Genomic DNA, 14,787 nt, shown 5'->3' with positions numbered 1-14,787 from the left:
CTTATGCCTCAAAAGTATAGAAAATGGCCATTATTCCCCACAAACTTTGCTTTTGTGACCAGGACAGTGATATTTCAAAATATCACTATTTCCAGTGGGAAAATGGGCAAATGTGTGTCTTTTCGTTCACATAAGATTTAGAAGTGAGTAGTTTTTCGAGATTTACAATTATACTGTATTTACAGTATAATTGTAAATCTCAAAAAACTACCCACTTCTAAATCTTTTGTAGTCATCTTTGTATTACTTTAGTATAAATACATGTTAATTTGGATTCATATGTTGTTTTTTTCTGACTTTATGTGAACGAAAAGACACACATCTTCGTGTGAGGTTAGGGGGTGGGGGGGTGGCCCACCCCTCCAATATAATCAGAATACTTCGGGTATACCAATTTGTAACCCATCCAGGCAAAGGTTCCTAAACCTCATACAAACATAAGAGGTACAGTACAGTAAGAAATGAAATATTAGGTTGTTTGTTTTTTTGTCATTGAATTGTGGTGTAGAAAATTATTATTATTTTGAAATAGTTTATATTAAACATTTTTTTTAAATCTGTTCTCTTTAAAACTGGTATCATGAAAATATCATTAAAACTATATTAAAGTGTAAGGCTGATTTGCTATTCTCAACCTCTGCAAAACACCCACTTACCATTTATTTATTACATTTTATGACTTACATTTTTAAAAAAGTACAAAAAACTAAATTAAACCAAAAAAAACTCAACAGAAAGTACATTAACAAATTATTAAACAACAACAACAAAAAAGAGATGCTCTTCTCAGCATGAAACCAACTGTTTATTTATTTTTTATTTAGAACATCAATCCCCAAATGCCATTTGCTAAACCTCATTACATTTGTACAGTGCCATTTTATAGGATCAAGTCAATGAAGCTGTTAAAAAAGGAGAGAGCAATGCCTAAACGATTTTTAATACCAGTACATATATTAAAACCAGTGTGTCTCTGTGCTTCCCGTTCTGCAATTATCATTAAATGTAATGTCTTATCTGCTCCCTGGGCACTGCACTTTGTGTCTTTGTGTCTTTAAAAAAAAAAAAAAAAAAAAAAAAAAAAAATATATATATATATATATATATATATATATATATATATATATATATATATATATACACACACACACACACACACACACACACACACACACAGTATTTTTAATATCTGACAGATGTCCCTGTGAGAAAAAACATCTAAGACTTTTCACAAACAAAAACAAACACAATATATCTTGCAAGCACAGTCGAATTGATGAGTTCGTTGGTGGAGGAGAAGGGTGCAAGATGCAATTGAGTCAATACAGAGACACTGAAATCATTTTAGTGTTGCGCCTAAGTGTTCCCCCTAGCTTAGAAAGCCCAGTTATGTTCCCTCACTGCAGCAATCCCCACAGCTCAGGAGACCTGGAGGTCAGTGGACACCTCCTGAATCCCTGACCCAGATCATTGCTTCTTTAGTACTACAGGCTTTGGAGGACAAAAGACAGCTCTACAGGGTAGGGTTCGCTATAGTGAGGAGAAACATGACAATTTTGTCTCCCAAATCTGTGGGAGCACCACAGCCAATGCAACACTCCATGTGGCATCCTCAGGGAAGACCGGCAACTCTGCGTAGCCAGGATGCAAACCTGCGCTTCCCTTACTGTACAACTCACTCTGCAGACCACATGGTCGTGTCTATACCGAGCGAGCCACATGGGGACTCCAGAATTGGCCAATTTTTAAGGTGCAGGATCTAAAGGGCCTCTGGTTCCTTTAAGGAAGCTGAGGGGGTGGAAATCAGTTCACAACGATGGCCTCACAAATCTTACATAGTATAGAAAATGGACCTGCTGTATTGTCCATCATGATTAAAAACTGACTTGCAACAGGGAGATGCAGCTGTTATATATTAGAATGCCAGCCAGGGAGTCCATTTGTAGAAAACATGAATAATACATGGGCTACATTAGGATCACTGCTGTTTCCAATGCTTTGCCCAAGTCTTGTAGAAGGTAAATGAAGATGCTCTTCAGCTTTATCCCACTTGACTATGCAGAAACACTGGACTATTCTGTGTAGAAATACTGGACTATTCCATGCAGGCAGAATATATTCTGTGCAGGCAGAAATACTGGATTGTTCTGGGTAAATACTTTCTAAAGAAAAACAAAAAAATAATAAGTGTGTTGGAAAGCAAAGCACTTTCTAACTTCAACTTGACTTGTAGGTGGAGCAGGCAGTAAACTGTATATCTTTGTGTCTAAGGGGAAGAGATTAATGCGTTTAATTAAAAACTGTCATATTTGTGCTTAGGGACCAGGCAGCAGAGCATGAGGGACAATCAATAACTGTACATGGTTTCCTCAAAAACATATTCTACATGAGCAGGCTAATAGCTCAGCACAGTGAAGCGATGGGTGTGAGACTCAGTGTTTGGACCAAAAATTTGAAACCTGCCAAGCATTGTCAATAGGGTGTAGGGCAGAAATTATTATTATTATTTTTTTTTTTTTAAATTTAAAAAATCATCACATTCATAAAAGACAAAGATGTATAAGATGGGATTTTTTTCTACAAGTGATGAAATATTGTAGTTGTCACATTCTTAATGTTGTCCATGTCTAGGCCCATTTTTGTTGTTGTTCATTTTCATGTTTAATATCATTTTAATATTTATCACATTTCATAAAGGTAAACATACTAAATGTGTAAAGATGGCCCTCACATTAAAAATGGATGCAAAGGATTAAAAATTACCTTAAAAGAGAAAAAATGCTAATAGGCTTACAAAAGATTCGATACACATGGGAAAAAGTTCATTTTTGTAAATGTATTGTAATGTAACGGTTGTCACTCCCATGCTATATTACCTTGTGATTTAGCTTTAAAGAGTCTCTTCAGAAGCAGACAAATACTTGCATTAACAGTGTTGTCAGCAGTCAGAAAGGGAGGCGCTTCATTTGTTCTACTTCCACAAGCCCAATATAAATGAGAGAATTTATTTAATTACATTTTTGATTTTCAATGTAAACCTTGGGCACTTGTTTACAACATTCAGTAATAACATTCCACGTCCACAGCTTGCTTAGCCTTTAGTCAAATAATTCAGTAATTATTTTAAGAGGCAGCCATGCACTGGTGAACAGGAAAAGAATGCCTCCTTCCCTTTAATGTTGGTTTTGTGAATTAGTTATAATTACTGCACAGTACAATGACTGCACGTGATGTACGAATATATTACTTCTTGCAATGGTTTAATATAAATACTAATACTGAACGTTAACATTATGTAATGAGGCGTAGTCCAAAGGGAATTGAATGTATTACTTGTCGTGTGTTTGTACTGTAGGAATCAAGGAATTCAAATTGATTTAGTGGTATTAGCTTTACCCCTTACCATTTACTGTCAAGCTATATAATCACACTAACTAAATGAACCTGGATATTTAATTTCTCAGTTAGTGTATCAAAGGCAATGGGGTTAATAAATTAAAAAATTAAAAACACAAAAACAAAAGACTAACCTAAAACTGCCTGGGAGGTGCAGCTTTTATATAGTACAGAGTACATGTGAAGGATAAACAGCACGTGGTGTTTTTCATTGTGTCTGCCCTGCAGTAAGTGAATTGGCACAGAAGGCAACAGGACAGTAGAGTCAAGTATTATGGTTAAGAAACATTCAAGGTATTGAAAACTACTGCCTCTCCAGTCCCAAAACAGCCTCATATATTGAAGCAGACACACTGCCTGCAGATGCCACTGCCTCAGCATGAATCCAGGAAATTAATGAGATCTGCAGGAAAGGGAAGAAAACATTGACTGGAACATAGGTGGGTACAGTATGATTAGGCCTGTTATTTGTTGCATGGATAATTGGTTAACAAAGTTGTGAACATTGCTATATATCTGCATCAGTTGATAGTAACCTTTATACAAGTCATTGCATGCTTCTCAACAACATGTGCCTGTAACCTGGCACAGCAATCTGGCTTTAGCATTTGATAATCAGACATCTGCTATTTGAGAACTAAGAACCAGCTTGGTTCTCCATGATTACACAAACCACAGGCCAAAAATATGCCAGTACTCTCATTTTAAAATGGCTTGAAAATGAGTAGAGCTTTTATAATACATGTCTTGTTATCCCTTGTTAGCTCACTTTGAAACTGTTTCCTGCCACAACACTAAGGTTTGAGTACTGCAGTTTTTCTCTCCCCATAGGAACCCACTTCACAAGAGTAAAAGGCTCAGGTAGGGTCCTAGTTCCTTTAACGCAGGAAGTGAACTTACAGCATTGTGGCTGGGGTAAAAAAAAAAAAAACGGCATCAACTGCAAATAAGTGAAAATACAGTCTGAAAAACAAAAGAATACACAGCAGAACAATAAAGCACCCGTGGCAATGTTGTTATGCAAATGCGAGGCCCTGAAATGTTTTTTAAAGCTTTGGAATTACCCATTTAATATCATCCAGTAGATATAGCACCTCAGCCCTAATAAAGATGGATGCTGCCTGCCGGGTGCTTGAAATGACACCCTGTGTGCTGAGATGGGCCTCTGTTCAGGCAGTGCAGGCCTCCTTCAGCGTAATGGATGGGAGCTGTTTAGCAATCTGCATGCCTATTAGCAACAGCCTCCTTCACTCACTTATCTTTTTTTTTGTCACTTTGTGTTGTATGCCAACTTTCCAAACCACCCACAGATGGAAAACTATTTATATAACCAGTAATACATCAGGAAGCATATGCAGATCATCTTATCAATTTCTATATAAATAAAATAAATAAAGAACACAAAACAACCACCGTAACACCATCAACAGGGTGTAGGGACGCTATAATCACACAGGTCCCACATTCCAGGGATCCTGCAAGGGGTTTTCTCTTATGTCAGAGAAATGTACTGTATGTACAGAAGGTGGGAAAAAATTCCTATGGTGCAGTGAAGGCAAGAAACATGTATTCTTGTGACAGTCTTTAGTGATGAATGCAGTGTACAGAAACAGATACAGTGCAACCAGCCACTACTCGCCGCTTCCCTGTTGCCTTCCCTGTATTCTTCATTCATGACCCGAGGCTGCAGAGCGAGAGCCGTTCAAGCACCACAATTACCCCCTTCTACCTTCAGCGTGGTAACCGAAAGTGTAATAGACCATGGCACCATTCAAGGCTTATCATCCTCCTGTGAAAGACTTTCAAAAGTCATGGAGGTCTGTGGCGTTTGGTGAATTATGAGAGTTTGTTCTTTTTCTTTTATTGCATGTAATGCTTTGAGTGAGGGAAGGGCAAGCTGGCTGTGCTACAGCCTGCACCACTTATGTTTACACAAAGGAAGGGGCTCAAAAGACAAAGCAATAGGTACGAATCAGATTTCTATTTGGAGTTGCTGCTGGTTTTATTTTACAACTTACATCACAGGGCATTGCTTATCCTGTGAGCCTCATCACAATAAAAATATAAAGAAAAACTTCGACTCTGGTGTGTACCTACCAAGTTGAAATCTCGGTTCTATGCATGCAAGACTTTTGGATGTCTCTACTATTCATTTCAATAGTAATGGCTTGTGTATTAACCCCACTGCTCCACGTCACCCTCTACAGGACTGGATGGGTTTGGCAGCACTCACCCACAGCTGGTTTCCAACAAGCTGTCTCCAACCTGAAGGGAAGCCATGCCGAAGTCTGCTATCCTGATGTTGTTCTTCTCATCGAGCAACAAGTTTTCAGGCTTCAAGTCCCTGTGGCTGTGGGGAGACCAGAGATAAAGGAATTACAATTGTGAGTATTCATACTAGCTTTCAAACCATCCCGTCCAGTCCTGTGGTCCTCTTTCCACCTGAAATCAGGCACCTTATAACCAATAATGGGAATGTGATAGTTTCACATACCTAAAATCTCATTTTACATCCCTTCTCTCACACATGTAACATGCAAGACGACTTGCAAGATGATGTAATAGAAACCGATTACAATTATTTTATTTATTTATTTATCTGCCTTCAGCTTTAAAGTGATACTACCATGAAATAATGAATAATCTCTCACAAAAAAAGCCAGGTATGTGTGAAACAAAATCCAGAATGGTAAGTGGAATAGAGACAAGGTTGTTATGGCTATACCTGTGGCTCATTTCCAACTGTATATCAATCACCTTGCCAATTACAGTTCTTTTAATAAGTTATGGAAATTAGGTGCTATTTTTCATGGGTTATCCAGCTGCATTAGGCAGTAGGGGTACAGTGAATTTGACAAGAGTTAAATAGCTGAGCTATAAATAGTTGACCAAATGTGCTGTTTGTGCACTATAATTTAAAACTGCTTTGTAATTTAAAAAGTATGCACATTCTATTCATTTATATTCAATGGATTACAACCACGCTTCCGTCCACCTGAAACCGCACACACTTATGACGATCTATTGAAATTTTGGTGGAAATCTGAATTACCAAATATCCTAAGTGGTAGTATAATATACCAGTGGAGGCATTTCAATAATATTTTTAGAAAATTAGTTTTAATTCTTTTTTTTTTTTTTTTTATTCCAACTAGAACCATTTCGTTATACCTTCCAGGTCAGTTTCCTAGACAAAGTACTAATATTAAAATCAAAGAATTACTGATGAAGCATTACTTTGCCATTACAGAATTATCACAGTATTTCCCTGATAAACATCTGGGGACTAAACTGCTTAAACATTAAAGCCTTCATCCAATCAGCAAAAGATTGCCCTGCACAGTCCCTTATCTAACATGATACACGTTCTCTGTAATTCACTTTGGAGGCTCGTTAAGCTTTGTTCTGCCCTGACAGTTTGGCATTCTCTTGGTTTACCTTGACTTTCAGATTTTTAAACAACAAACCACTTTCTAGTTTCTATGCTCTCAGCTTGCTTCGACATCTTAAGATTGCGTATTCAAATTTGGCTGTCAAAAAAAAACCAAACAAATATGCCAGCTAGCACAGCCTACTTCAGTAAATTAACTTCCTCCCTCTGGTGCGAATGAATTATCTGCAAACATGAAGTCATCCAGTCGCCTCAGGTAGTGTACAACTTTCCTCATGTGTTACCAGAGCCGGCAGTGCATGTTAATGTTATTAACTGCTGCTGGTATGAGTGGAATGGAACGGTTTGAGTACGCGCTGACTCTGACCTTTCGCCGAGGCGCTCTTCAATGAAAGCGAGAGCAGTGAGATGGATCTACTAAGCTTTTACTTAAAAGAGCAAGTAACTTCATTTTTTATTGTTTTACTGGCTTAAAAAAAAGATGCTATTTTCCATCATTCTGAATCGTTCTTAATGGATTTTTTTTTTTTTGTTTCATGTTAGGGGCAATCTAGTGATCTGCCAGTTTGGATCAAGACTCCTTTTTGTGGGCTGATCCAGCCTGCATTACATATTTCAATCTTAAGAGGAGCTGTTAAACTCATATGGCTGGTTTCACAGACCCAGATTAACACTAATCTGGATTAACACTAACCTGGCACTACCCAAGACAACTTCAGGTAAAGTAGTCCTAGATATGTGCTGATCAGGATCTATGAAACCAGCCACAGACTATCAAAAACTTAAAGAAATCATGTGTGAAATTGAAATTACCACATCTAAAAAAGGCAAGAGATCAGATTTAAAATAGTTTAAAAAAAAAAAAAAGTAAAATAGCTTCTAAAAAAAATATTACAAAAATCAAATACTATAACATGTGCATGTTTATAACATGTTTATAATGATAATACATACAAGGTACAATTTATTTTGTTACAGGCAGCTCTGTAATTGTAACAATTGTTTATGTATTGTATGATTACATTGTAAAACGAATGCAAACAGGCATATCAATATTACATGCAGGTGTCAGTGCTGTGCACATTGAGAGTAAACAGATTAACAATTGTTCACTCAAAGTATTCATCGGAAGTAGGTCACTCTGGCCCAGATTCTGATACCCTCAAGGAATGCTGGTCTTCAGGGCTTTGGTTGCTGGCTACAATAGAAATCCAAAGAGCTTTTGAAAAGCAGTCACATTTCAAATATCAAACTCACTACTCAAACGATTCAGCCCGTGTTCCAAGTCAATCAGAACACTTTTTTAATGCTCTGGACCCTTAGAACAGTTTTACTTTACTGTCTCCCAGAGATTAAAACAACAAAGATGATTAAAAAAAAAAAAAAAAAAAAAAAAATCTGTCATACAGCACCAACTACAAAGAGCTGTATCAGGAGTATTGGATTTGTAAGAGCTTACGTACCATAGATTATATTTCAAAACTAGGGTTTTGGTGTCAATTTTTTTAAATGTGTCATTTAGAAACAATTTAAATACAGTCTCTGATAAAAACAACTGTAATTAGAGCTAGAAACTAGCATAAGGAAGGCAAACACACTTTTCCCTGTGTCCACTAGGGATATACACGATTCCTGGTGCGGTGTGATTTGAAGGCTGTGGACCAGACATTTTCAAGAGGACTGTAAATCTACCTGTAGGGAATAGTCAACAAACTGGTGCACGCAATCTTCCTTTGCAACAGCAAGGAGTTCAATTTCACTGTGAAGTTTAACATGCATGTGGGGCTGTGCAGCTCTTTCTCCTCTTCTGCATAACCGGCAGCTTCCTATTACAACTCACTGTAATATACCACTCAGGGCTGAAGACTCACCTGCACCTATTGATGGTTTCAAAATTGATTGCTGGAATTCCTGGCACCTGGTCCTTTCAGTACCTCAAGTTCTGGAACCCATGACTGGGTGCAGGGCTCATGTGAGTTCCCAATCCTGACCACTAACATTTTAAAACAAGCCTAGAATTATATTCCCTTCATATCTTCCAATATCTGCACCCTGTAATCTGTATTCATTTAATACAGTTCTATATAACTGATCAAAACCAGCGATATTATGACTCACGTACCCATGTTAGCTGTAGGATTCGCTGGGTGATGTTTCTTAAATGATCATATCCTTGAAATTTAATTTCACGGGGCGATCCTCCTGGGACACAGTCATAATTGAGCAGTTCAGTAGTGCTAAGTGTGACAACAAACCTAAGACAGTAAAAAACGACTGCACCTGAACTGCAGTGAATGTTTTTTTCTTTTTTTTTTTTTTAGTGTTAAATAGAGAGACCTTCTTTTTCAGTGTTTATTTTTTTTAATGACACACGTTTACTGCTGGTTTAAACACGTCTCTTCAGATTAACTAGGTTATAACAAATCATTTCTTTATCATCCAGAGGGTTATATTTTCTGAGTTTATTCCAGTCTTTCATTAACTGCAATTTTTTTTGGAGGAGAGAAAAGCTGCTGAATTTACAAAATTAGAACCAAACAACTTTAAGTACTGCTATTCATGGCCCTTTATACATCTAATAGCCGTTTGCTTCTCGGTTCTATATCATTTACATGGAATTTTTTCCTTTAAAGACATTGGAGTTAATTAACCACTAGAGTAAACTCTTCAAAAATATGACTCAGAGTATCTAAATAATTGCAATTTTACTCTGATCACATGAAATGTTTACATTCTACTTCACGCCAGACTCTGCATCAGTGCTGCGTTCATACTACTGGCACATCATTACAATACCAGTATATCAAACTGAAGAAAACTTGAGAACACAATAGATTTGATAGCTCCATGGACCTCGTGCTGAAGCACCGCTGCAATGCCACTGAATTCATTATCTAAAGACCCATCTAGATTTGTTTTTCAACCAACATTTAAGATTTAATCTTTTCATTTGCGACAAAGAACACTCAACAGCTCAATGATCTATATTTCCTGCAACACATTCCCTACCCCTGCAAACTTCTACAGAGCTCAAGAGAGGACGCATGTTAATTAACAGGCTAAACCGTGTGCTGGAATTCATTAAAGCAGCGTAACTGATTAACAGATAAGTCCACTAAAATATAATTAAACAATTTTTCAGCTGCCGTGGTCTTCAGGCGATAAATGCCTTTCTCATTCTCGCTTTTTTTAATGTCTTGCTCTGCTCTTTCACTAACCTTTTAAATGCTCCCCATTACTGAACAAACTGGTGTCAACCAGGGACTTCCTCTGTTCACTTGCCTATTATTCTATGACTCCTATTTCGGCTACTGCACAAGAATTGTCTTTTTTTACCACCATTCAATTGGCATAATCTGCTGTCTGATTGGAGGAACACATTCACTGAACATCATTTCAAAATGCCAGGATTACAACCCAGTTTGGAAACAGCACCTGCCTTGGTCAATAAGCATCTTTTTAGACCCTCTGTTAATGAAATGGACCAAAGCTGATTTGCCTTAACAAATATGTTGGTACTATGTCTATCCTCCTCTAGAATCTAAACACCATTTCACATGGCCTGTATGTCTATCAGAGGAAAGTAGATCACAGTATATAAAGAGCCTGGATGGGCACCAACAACCCTTCTTGTACATGTTCTCATGTGTTTAATTGAACCAATGAAAACTCCATCCAGGTTAGTAAGTATAACCAAGCAGTTACCTACTTTATTATACTGGTGCAGCATGGCCCTCCTGACCCAGAGTTGCTTGTGTTTGATTGAGAGAATGAGGAAAATCTTTATTAATAATTATACAACGTTTCACCAGAACCAGACAAATGATTCACAAAATAGTAGCTTTAAAAATTGCATCCCTGTAACTTGACATTTTAAATAAAATCAATGCGAAACTTAGCCTTCGTTATCCCTATCGATTAGAAGCCACTCACACCAAGTTTTGTTGCAATCTGATGAGTGGTTCTCAACACATAGCTAGAATTGTCAGGGTGTACGCACGCGGTCTGTACATGTGCCTCCACTGTAGCCCTGTCAGCTGGGACATTCACCCTCCTGCTGGAGATAATAAAGAACTCTCTAAAGCAGTCCACAGACCAGTGAGGCTGCCAGTCACTGGCTGTAGGCAAACTCAGAGCAAGTTCTGTTAGCAGGCTCTTCCAGCAGAAGGCCAAAGGCCTCGGGATAAGGAGAACATCCTAATGGGGACTCAAGAAGGATTCTATCAGATATAAGCCTTGCAGTGTTAATGTAAAACATTGAACTGCAGTTCAGTGGCTCATCTGAACTGGGTAGGATTGGGGCACAGAGACAAGGCGTCTTGTTAAACAATGCAGCCACATCAATTTGGTTTCTATTCTCATCAAACCTCAGGAGCTATGCAGATCTCAGCTTTTGATTGCTCAGTACAAGGCACGGTTTTCAGAGCTGGCTAACCCACTACTTAAGTAACACGTTTGATTTTTAATGGCAGTAATAATATTACAATTACTTTCTGCAAAAACTAAAGGAGTTAATCTCATTACCTGTTCTATGTTGTACACTTACATTAGTGGTCTTTTCATTTTTAACTCCGACACGGCCAAACTGCTTTCACGTCGGTGCCTGAGCACCGAAGACGCGATCTCTCTTCAGGGATGTCTCACTGCAATAATAAGCTGTGGGCAATTGAACCAGTCTTTCTGAGCCTTGTATTTGAATAACGCTAGGCTCTAGGAACAAAAACACTAGTATTCCTGCATGACAATTTTCCTCCAACATCATGGAGGAAATGCGTCTACCACCGCATATTCTGAAGTTCAGTCGGGCAAGATTGAGAACAGGCTCGCACTTGACTGTATGTACCACTTATTTATTTATTTGCTTGCAGTTGTGAACACATTTATTGCATCACCCCATTATTTTTATGTTTACTGCTTTATCACCATATAGTTCTAAAAACCTTTTTTGGGGGGTTTTGTTATTGTTGATTTTCTATTCGTGGTTTTATTAAATTTTAATGTTTCTATGATTTTCTCTTCAGATTGCAAAATTATTGAAAGTCAGGAAATACAGTGCATTATGTTTATATGCTAAAAATGAAAATTATTTATACTGCAAACATTTTTAAAACTTGTTTGACAAGATTAATAAATGAATTACCAAAGAGTATATTTAAAAAGTAAACAACACAGAACAAGACAAGAGAAAGAAACATAACGAATAATATAACACACTACTTTATTATTAAGTAATAAGTAAGACAATTACATTACTTTTTTTCTGAAGAAACAAACAACAAATAAGTTCCTTTTTTTCAGTAACGTGACCAACTCTGCCAGATTTTGGGTGAATTTCCTTTCAAAAGAACAAGGATGTTAGCCCCCAACTGTCCCAGCTAAACTTCATGACATGTCAAACATTACACAGGATACACCTTAGTGAGAATTGGAGTATTCTGCTTGAACATAATCAAGAACAGCTCATCTCTCCTTTGTTGTAACAACCCGGTCAAATCACTCTGAGCTGCAACCCAACACTCTCCCAACACACGATGCATTGCTTCCCTTTTAGGCCGACTGCAATCAACTGCAGAATCAGAAAGAAGTCAATGACATTTTGAAGAGTGAGAGAGCAAGACGTTTTTTAATACAACCAAGACTTTTTGATGGCCACTGTACATCATTTCAATTTCAGGAACCCTAAATCAGAAAACTGAAAAAACTGTATATATAAATGAAAAAAAAAAAAACACCAAACAGTCAACGCATTATCTCAAATATAATATATGAAATCTCCTTCTGTGACAATCCCATAATGAGTTCTGAAATGGTGCCTTCCCAGTATGGCAGAATAAGTACCACAAACACCCCATCAGCAATTTAAAATCCCCACTGACAGCACCTCAGTGCTGTCATCCTGTGCTTTAACGTCACAAAGAGGAGCCCATTTTAGCTTCTCCTGTGCTAAAATAAACACTACGGTATTCTAATCCCAGCTCTCCAGCACTAACGTCCTGCACTTTAACATTTAGGTGCCCCATTACCAGCGCTCCATTAACAACTCTTGAATGTTAAAAAAAGTAAACACACTCAGCTCTTGTTCCTACCCAAGCTCTCTGGCAGCATTATCCCAAAAACTTTATGACGCTAAAGATCACTTGAGCTGACTAACCCCCCCCCCCCCCCCCCCCCCCCCCCCCCCGATGTTTCTGAGCTTATCCAGCTAACAGTTGCAAAGAGGGAAAGGGAGGACGTTGCACCGCTGAGCTGTTCTTAAAATAAATCCAACCCTTAACCATATTTTTATAGACTCTATAAAAGCCAATGATGCAGATGCCAAAGCCTAGCATATAATGAGAACACATAAAAATGCAAATTGTGCGATTTCTGCTGATTTAGTTGGAATTTGGAACTTTATTGGCCTCAGGGCACCACACACACACTTCAATATTTTATATGGGAGCAGAAAAAAAAAGACAAATCTCCCTGTGCTGCAGTGTATTGACACCAGATTTCTAAATGTTCTGAAAACCAGTAAAAATGATCTTAAACAATGATCAAGATAAATAGCATTTTATTTTGTTAAACCAATCAATTATAAATACTGTAAAGTGTAAGTGTAAAAAAGCATAGTGAAAACATGGCATGTAAAAAAAAACCTACAAAATGACCATGTACATCTACAGAGATAAACTTTCCAAGGGGGTGGGGTGGGGGTGGGGATTGTTTCACCAGAACATTGTAATGCCTGTACTTGAATGTGTGTATTACTATTACATTGCCTTTCATTCGTGCATATATAAAAAATTCGGAAAAGGTACCTTTTCTTTAAATTTATAAATTAATAAACCACGATAAAAAAAGCAGTAAAAGTAATGTAGAGTGCCCAGATGTTTACTCCCGTCACAAAACCATGCTCAAAACAAGCAGTCCGAGTCGCTGGCCAGGTCAGGTCATGTGTTAGAGTCAGATTCCTGGTAGTCTCTTCATTCCATTTAATCCACTGCATGTCAGTTGAAAGGCTAACTTGAGTTAAATCCCCACAGCGGAATACCAATATTCTGGAAATACGCAGGTACCTATCCACAGAGTCTGCAGTCTATTGTTTGTCAGGATTCCATTTCACCCCCTTAGTAATGGCTTATGATGTCACCAAAAGTCAGTTTCAATGATCTAAAACCAGCAGAGGAAACTAACTCTTTGGACATTGCAGGCTTGCACACAGCTCTAGGCACAGGAACGAGATCTACATCCTTATCAATGGTATGAAATGTAGTAAAACTAAAATAACCCTAATGAAAAAGTATTTGACAATCATTACAGAAGTCTATTTGGCTTCTAGTAAAAAAAACATTTGTCAGTACAATAAGATTCTGTAGTTTGACTACAGACTGCTCTAGTGCAGTATATGAAAACTACATACCGGACTAAATGTATTTCTTTTTCAGTACAAGACACACAAAAATTACAGTAGTTATCTTTGTGTAGTCTTTTACTAGTTACTTACTTAAAGTAATAGCCTACCTCTGCTCCATGCTGGTGGAGAATGAGAACACTATTTACATTATGAATTTAATAGCCTCTGTGCTTGTAGAGTTGAGAGTAGTATTACACTATGTTGCTTTGATTATCCGGGGGAGTGAGGACAAACGCAGGTCTGTCTAGGTGTGATATGTATGACAGAAAATAAGTAAACAGAATATAAACAGTTGGACAGTTGACGGAGGCTGCTTTCTGTTGAAGATGAAGAAAATAAAATGTTGCAGGAAAGGTTTGAAATGATCGACAGCAGAAACCAGAGCAGTGCGCCACTGCAGCTTTCCTGAGCACACACAATGGGTTCTAGATTTTGCTCCCAGCATGTGTCTCCTGTTATGCTCAGGGCATGTTAGTCGCAGTAAATAATAGTGTTCTGGTTTAATTGACACTTCACTCTTTTCCCTGTAAGCCTCCACCTGATTGCTGTCTTACTGGAGATAAAAGAAAAGATGATCCCTTTGACAGGGCTGGTTTGCATCCGT

General features: G+C 37.8%; 1 protein-coding gene across 13 annotated transcripts in view; it reads right to left on the bottom strand.

Annotated features, from left to right (window-relative positions):
- The window catches only part of LOC121294941 (serine/threonine-protein kinase BRSK2), a 221,233-nt gene that overhangs the window by 46,919 nt on the left and 159,527 nt on the right, over positions 1-14,787 (bottom strand). For all 13 annotated transcript variants that reach the window (XM_041219164.1, XM_041219166.1, XM_041219169.1 and 10 more), the window contains exon 5: positions 5,630-5,746. In XM_041219164.1, coding sequence (XP_041075098.1) covers positions 5,630-5,746 — 117 coding nt within the window. The remainder of the gene's footprint in view (positions 1-5,629; positions 5,747-14,787) is intronic.

This window comes from Polyodon spathula, chromosome 19 (assembly GCF_017654505.1).
Source record: "Polyodon spathula isolate WHYD16114869_AA chromosome 19, ASM1765450v1, whole genome shotgun sequence".
In the NCBI taxonomy this organism is placed as follows: domain Eukaryota; kingdom Metazoa; phylum Chordata; class Actinopteri; order Acipenseriformes; family Polyodontidae; genus Polyodon; species Polyodon spathula.
Note: the sequence above shows the minus strand (reverse complement) of the source record. Positions and strands in the feature narration are given on the sequence as shown.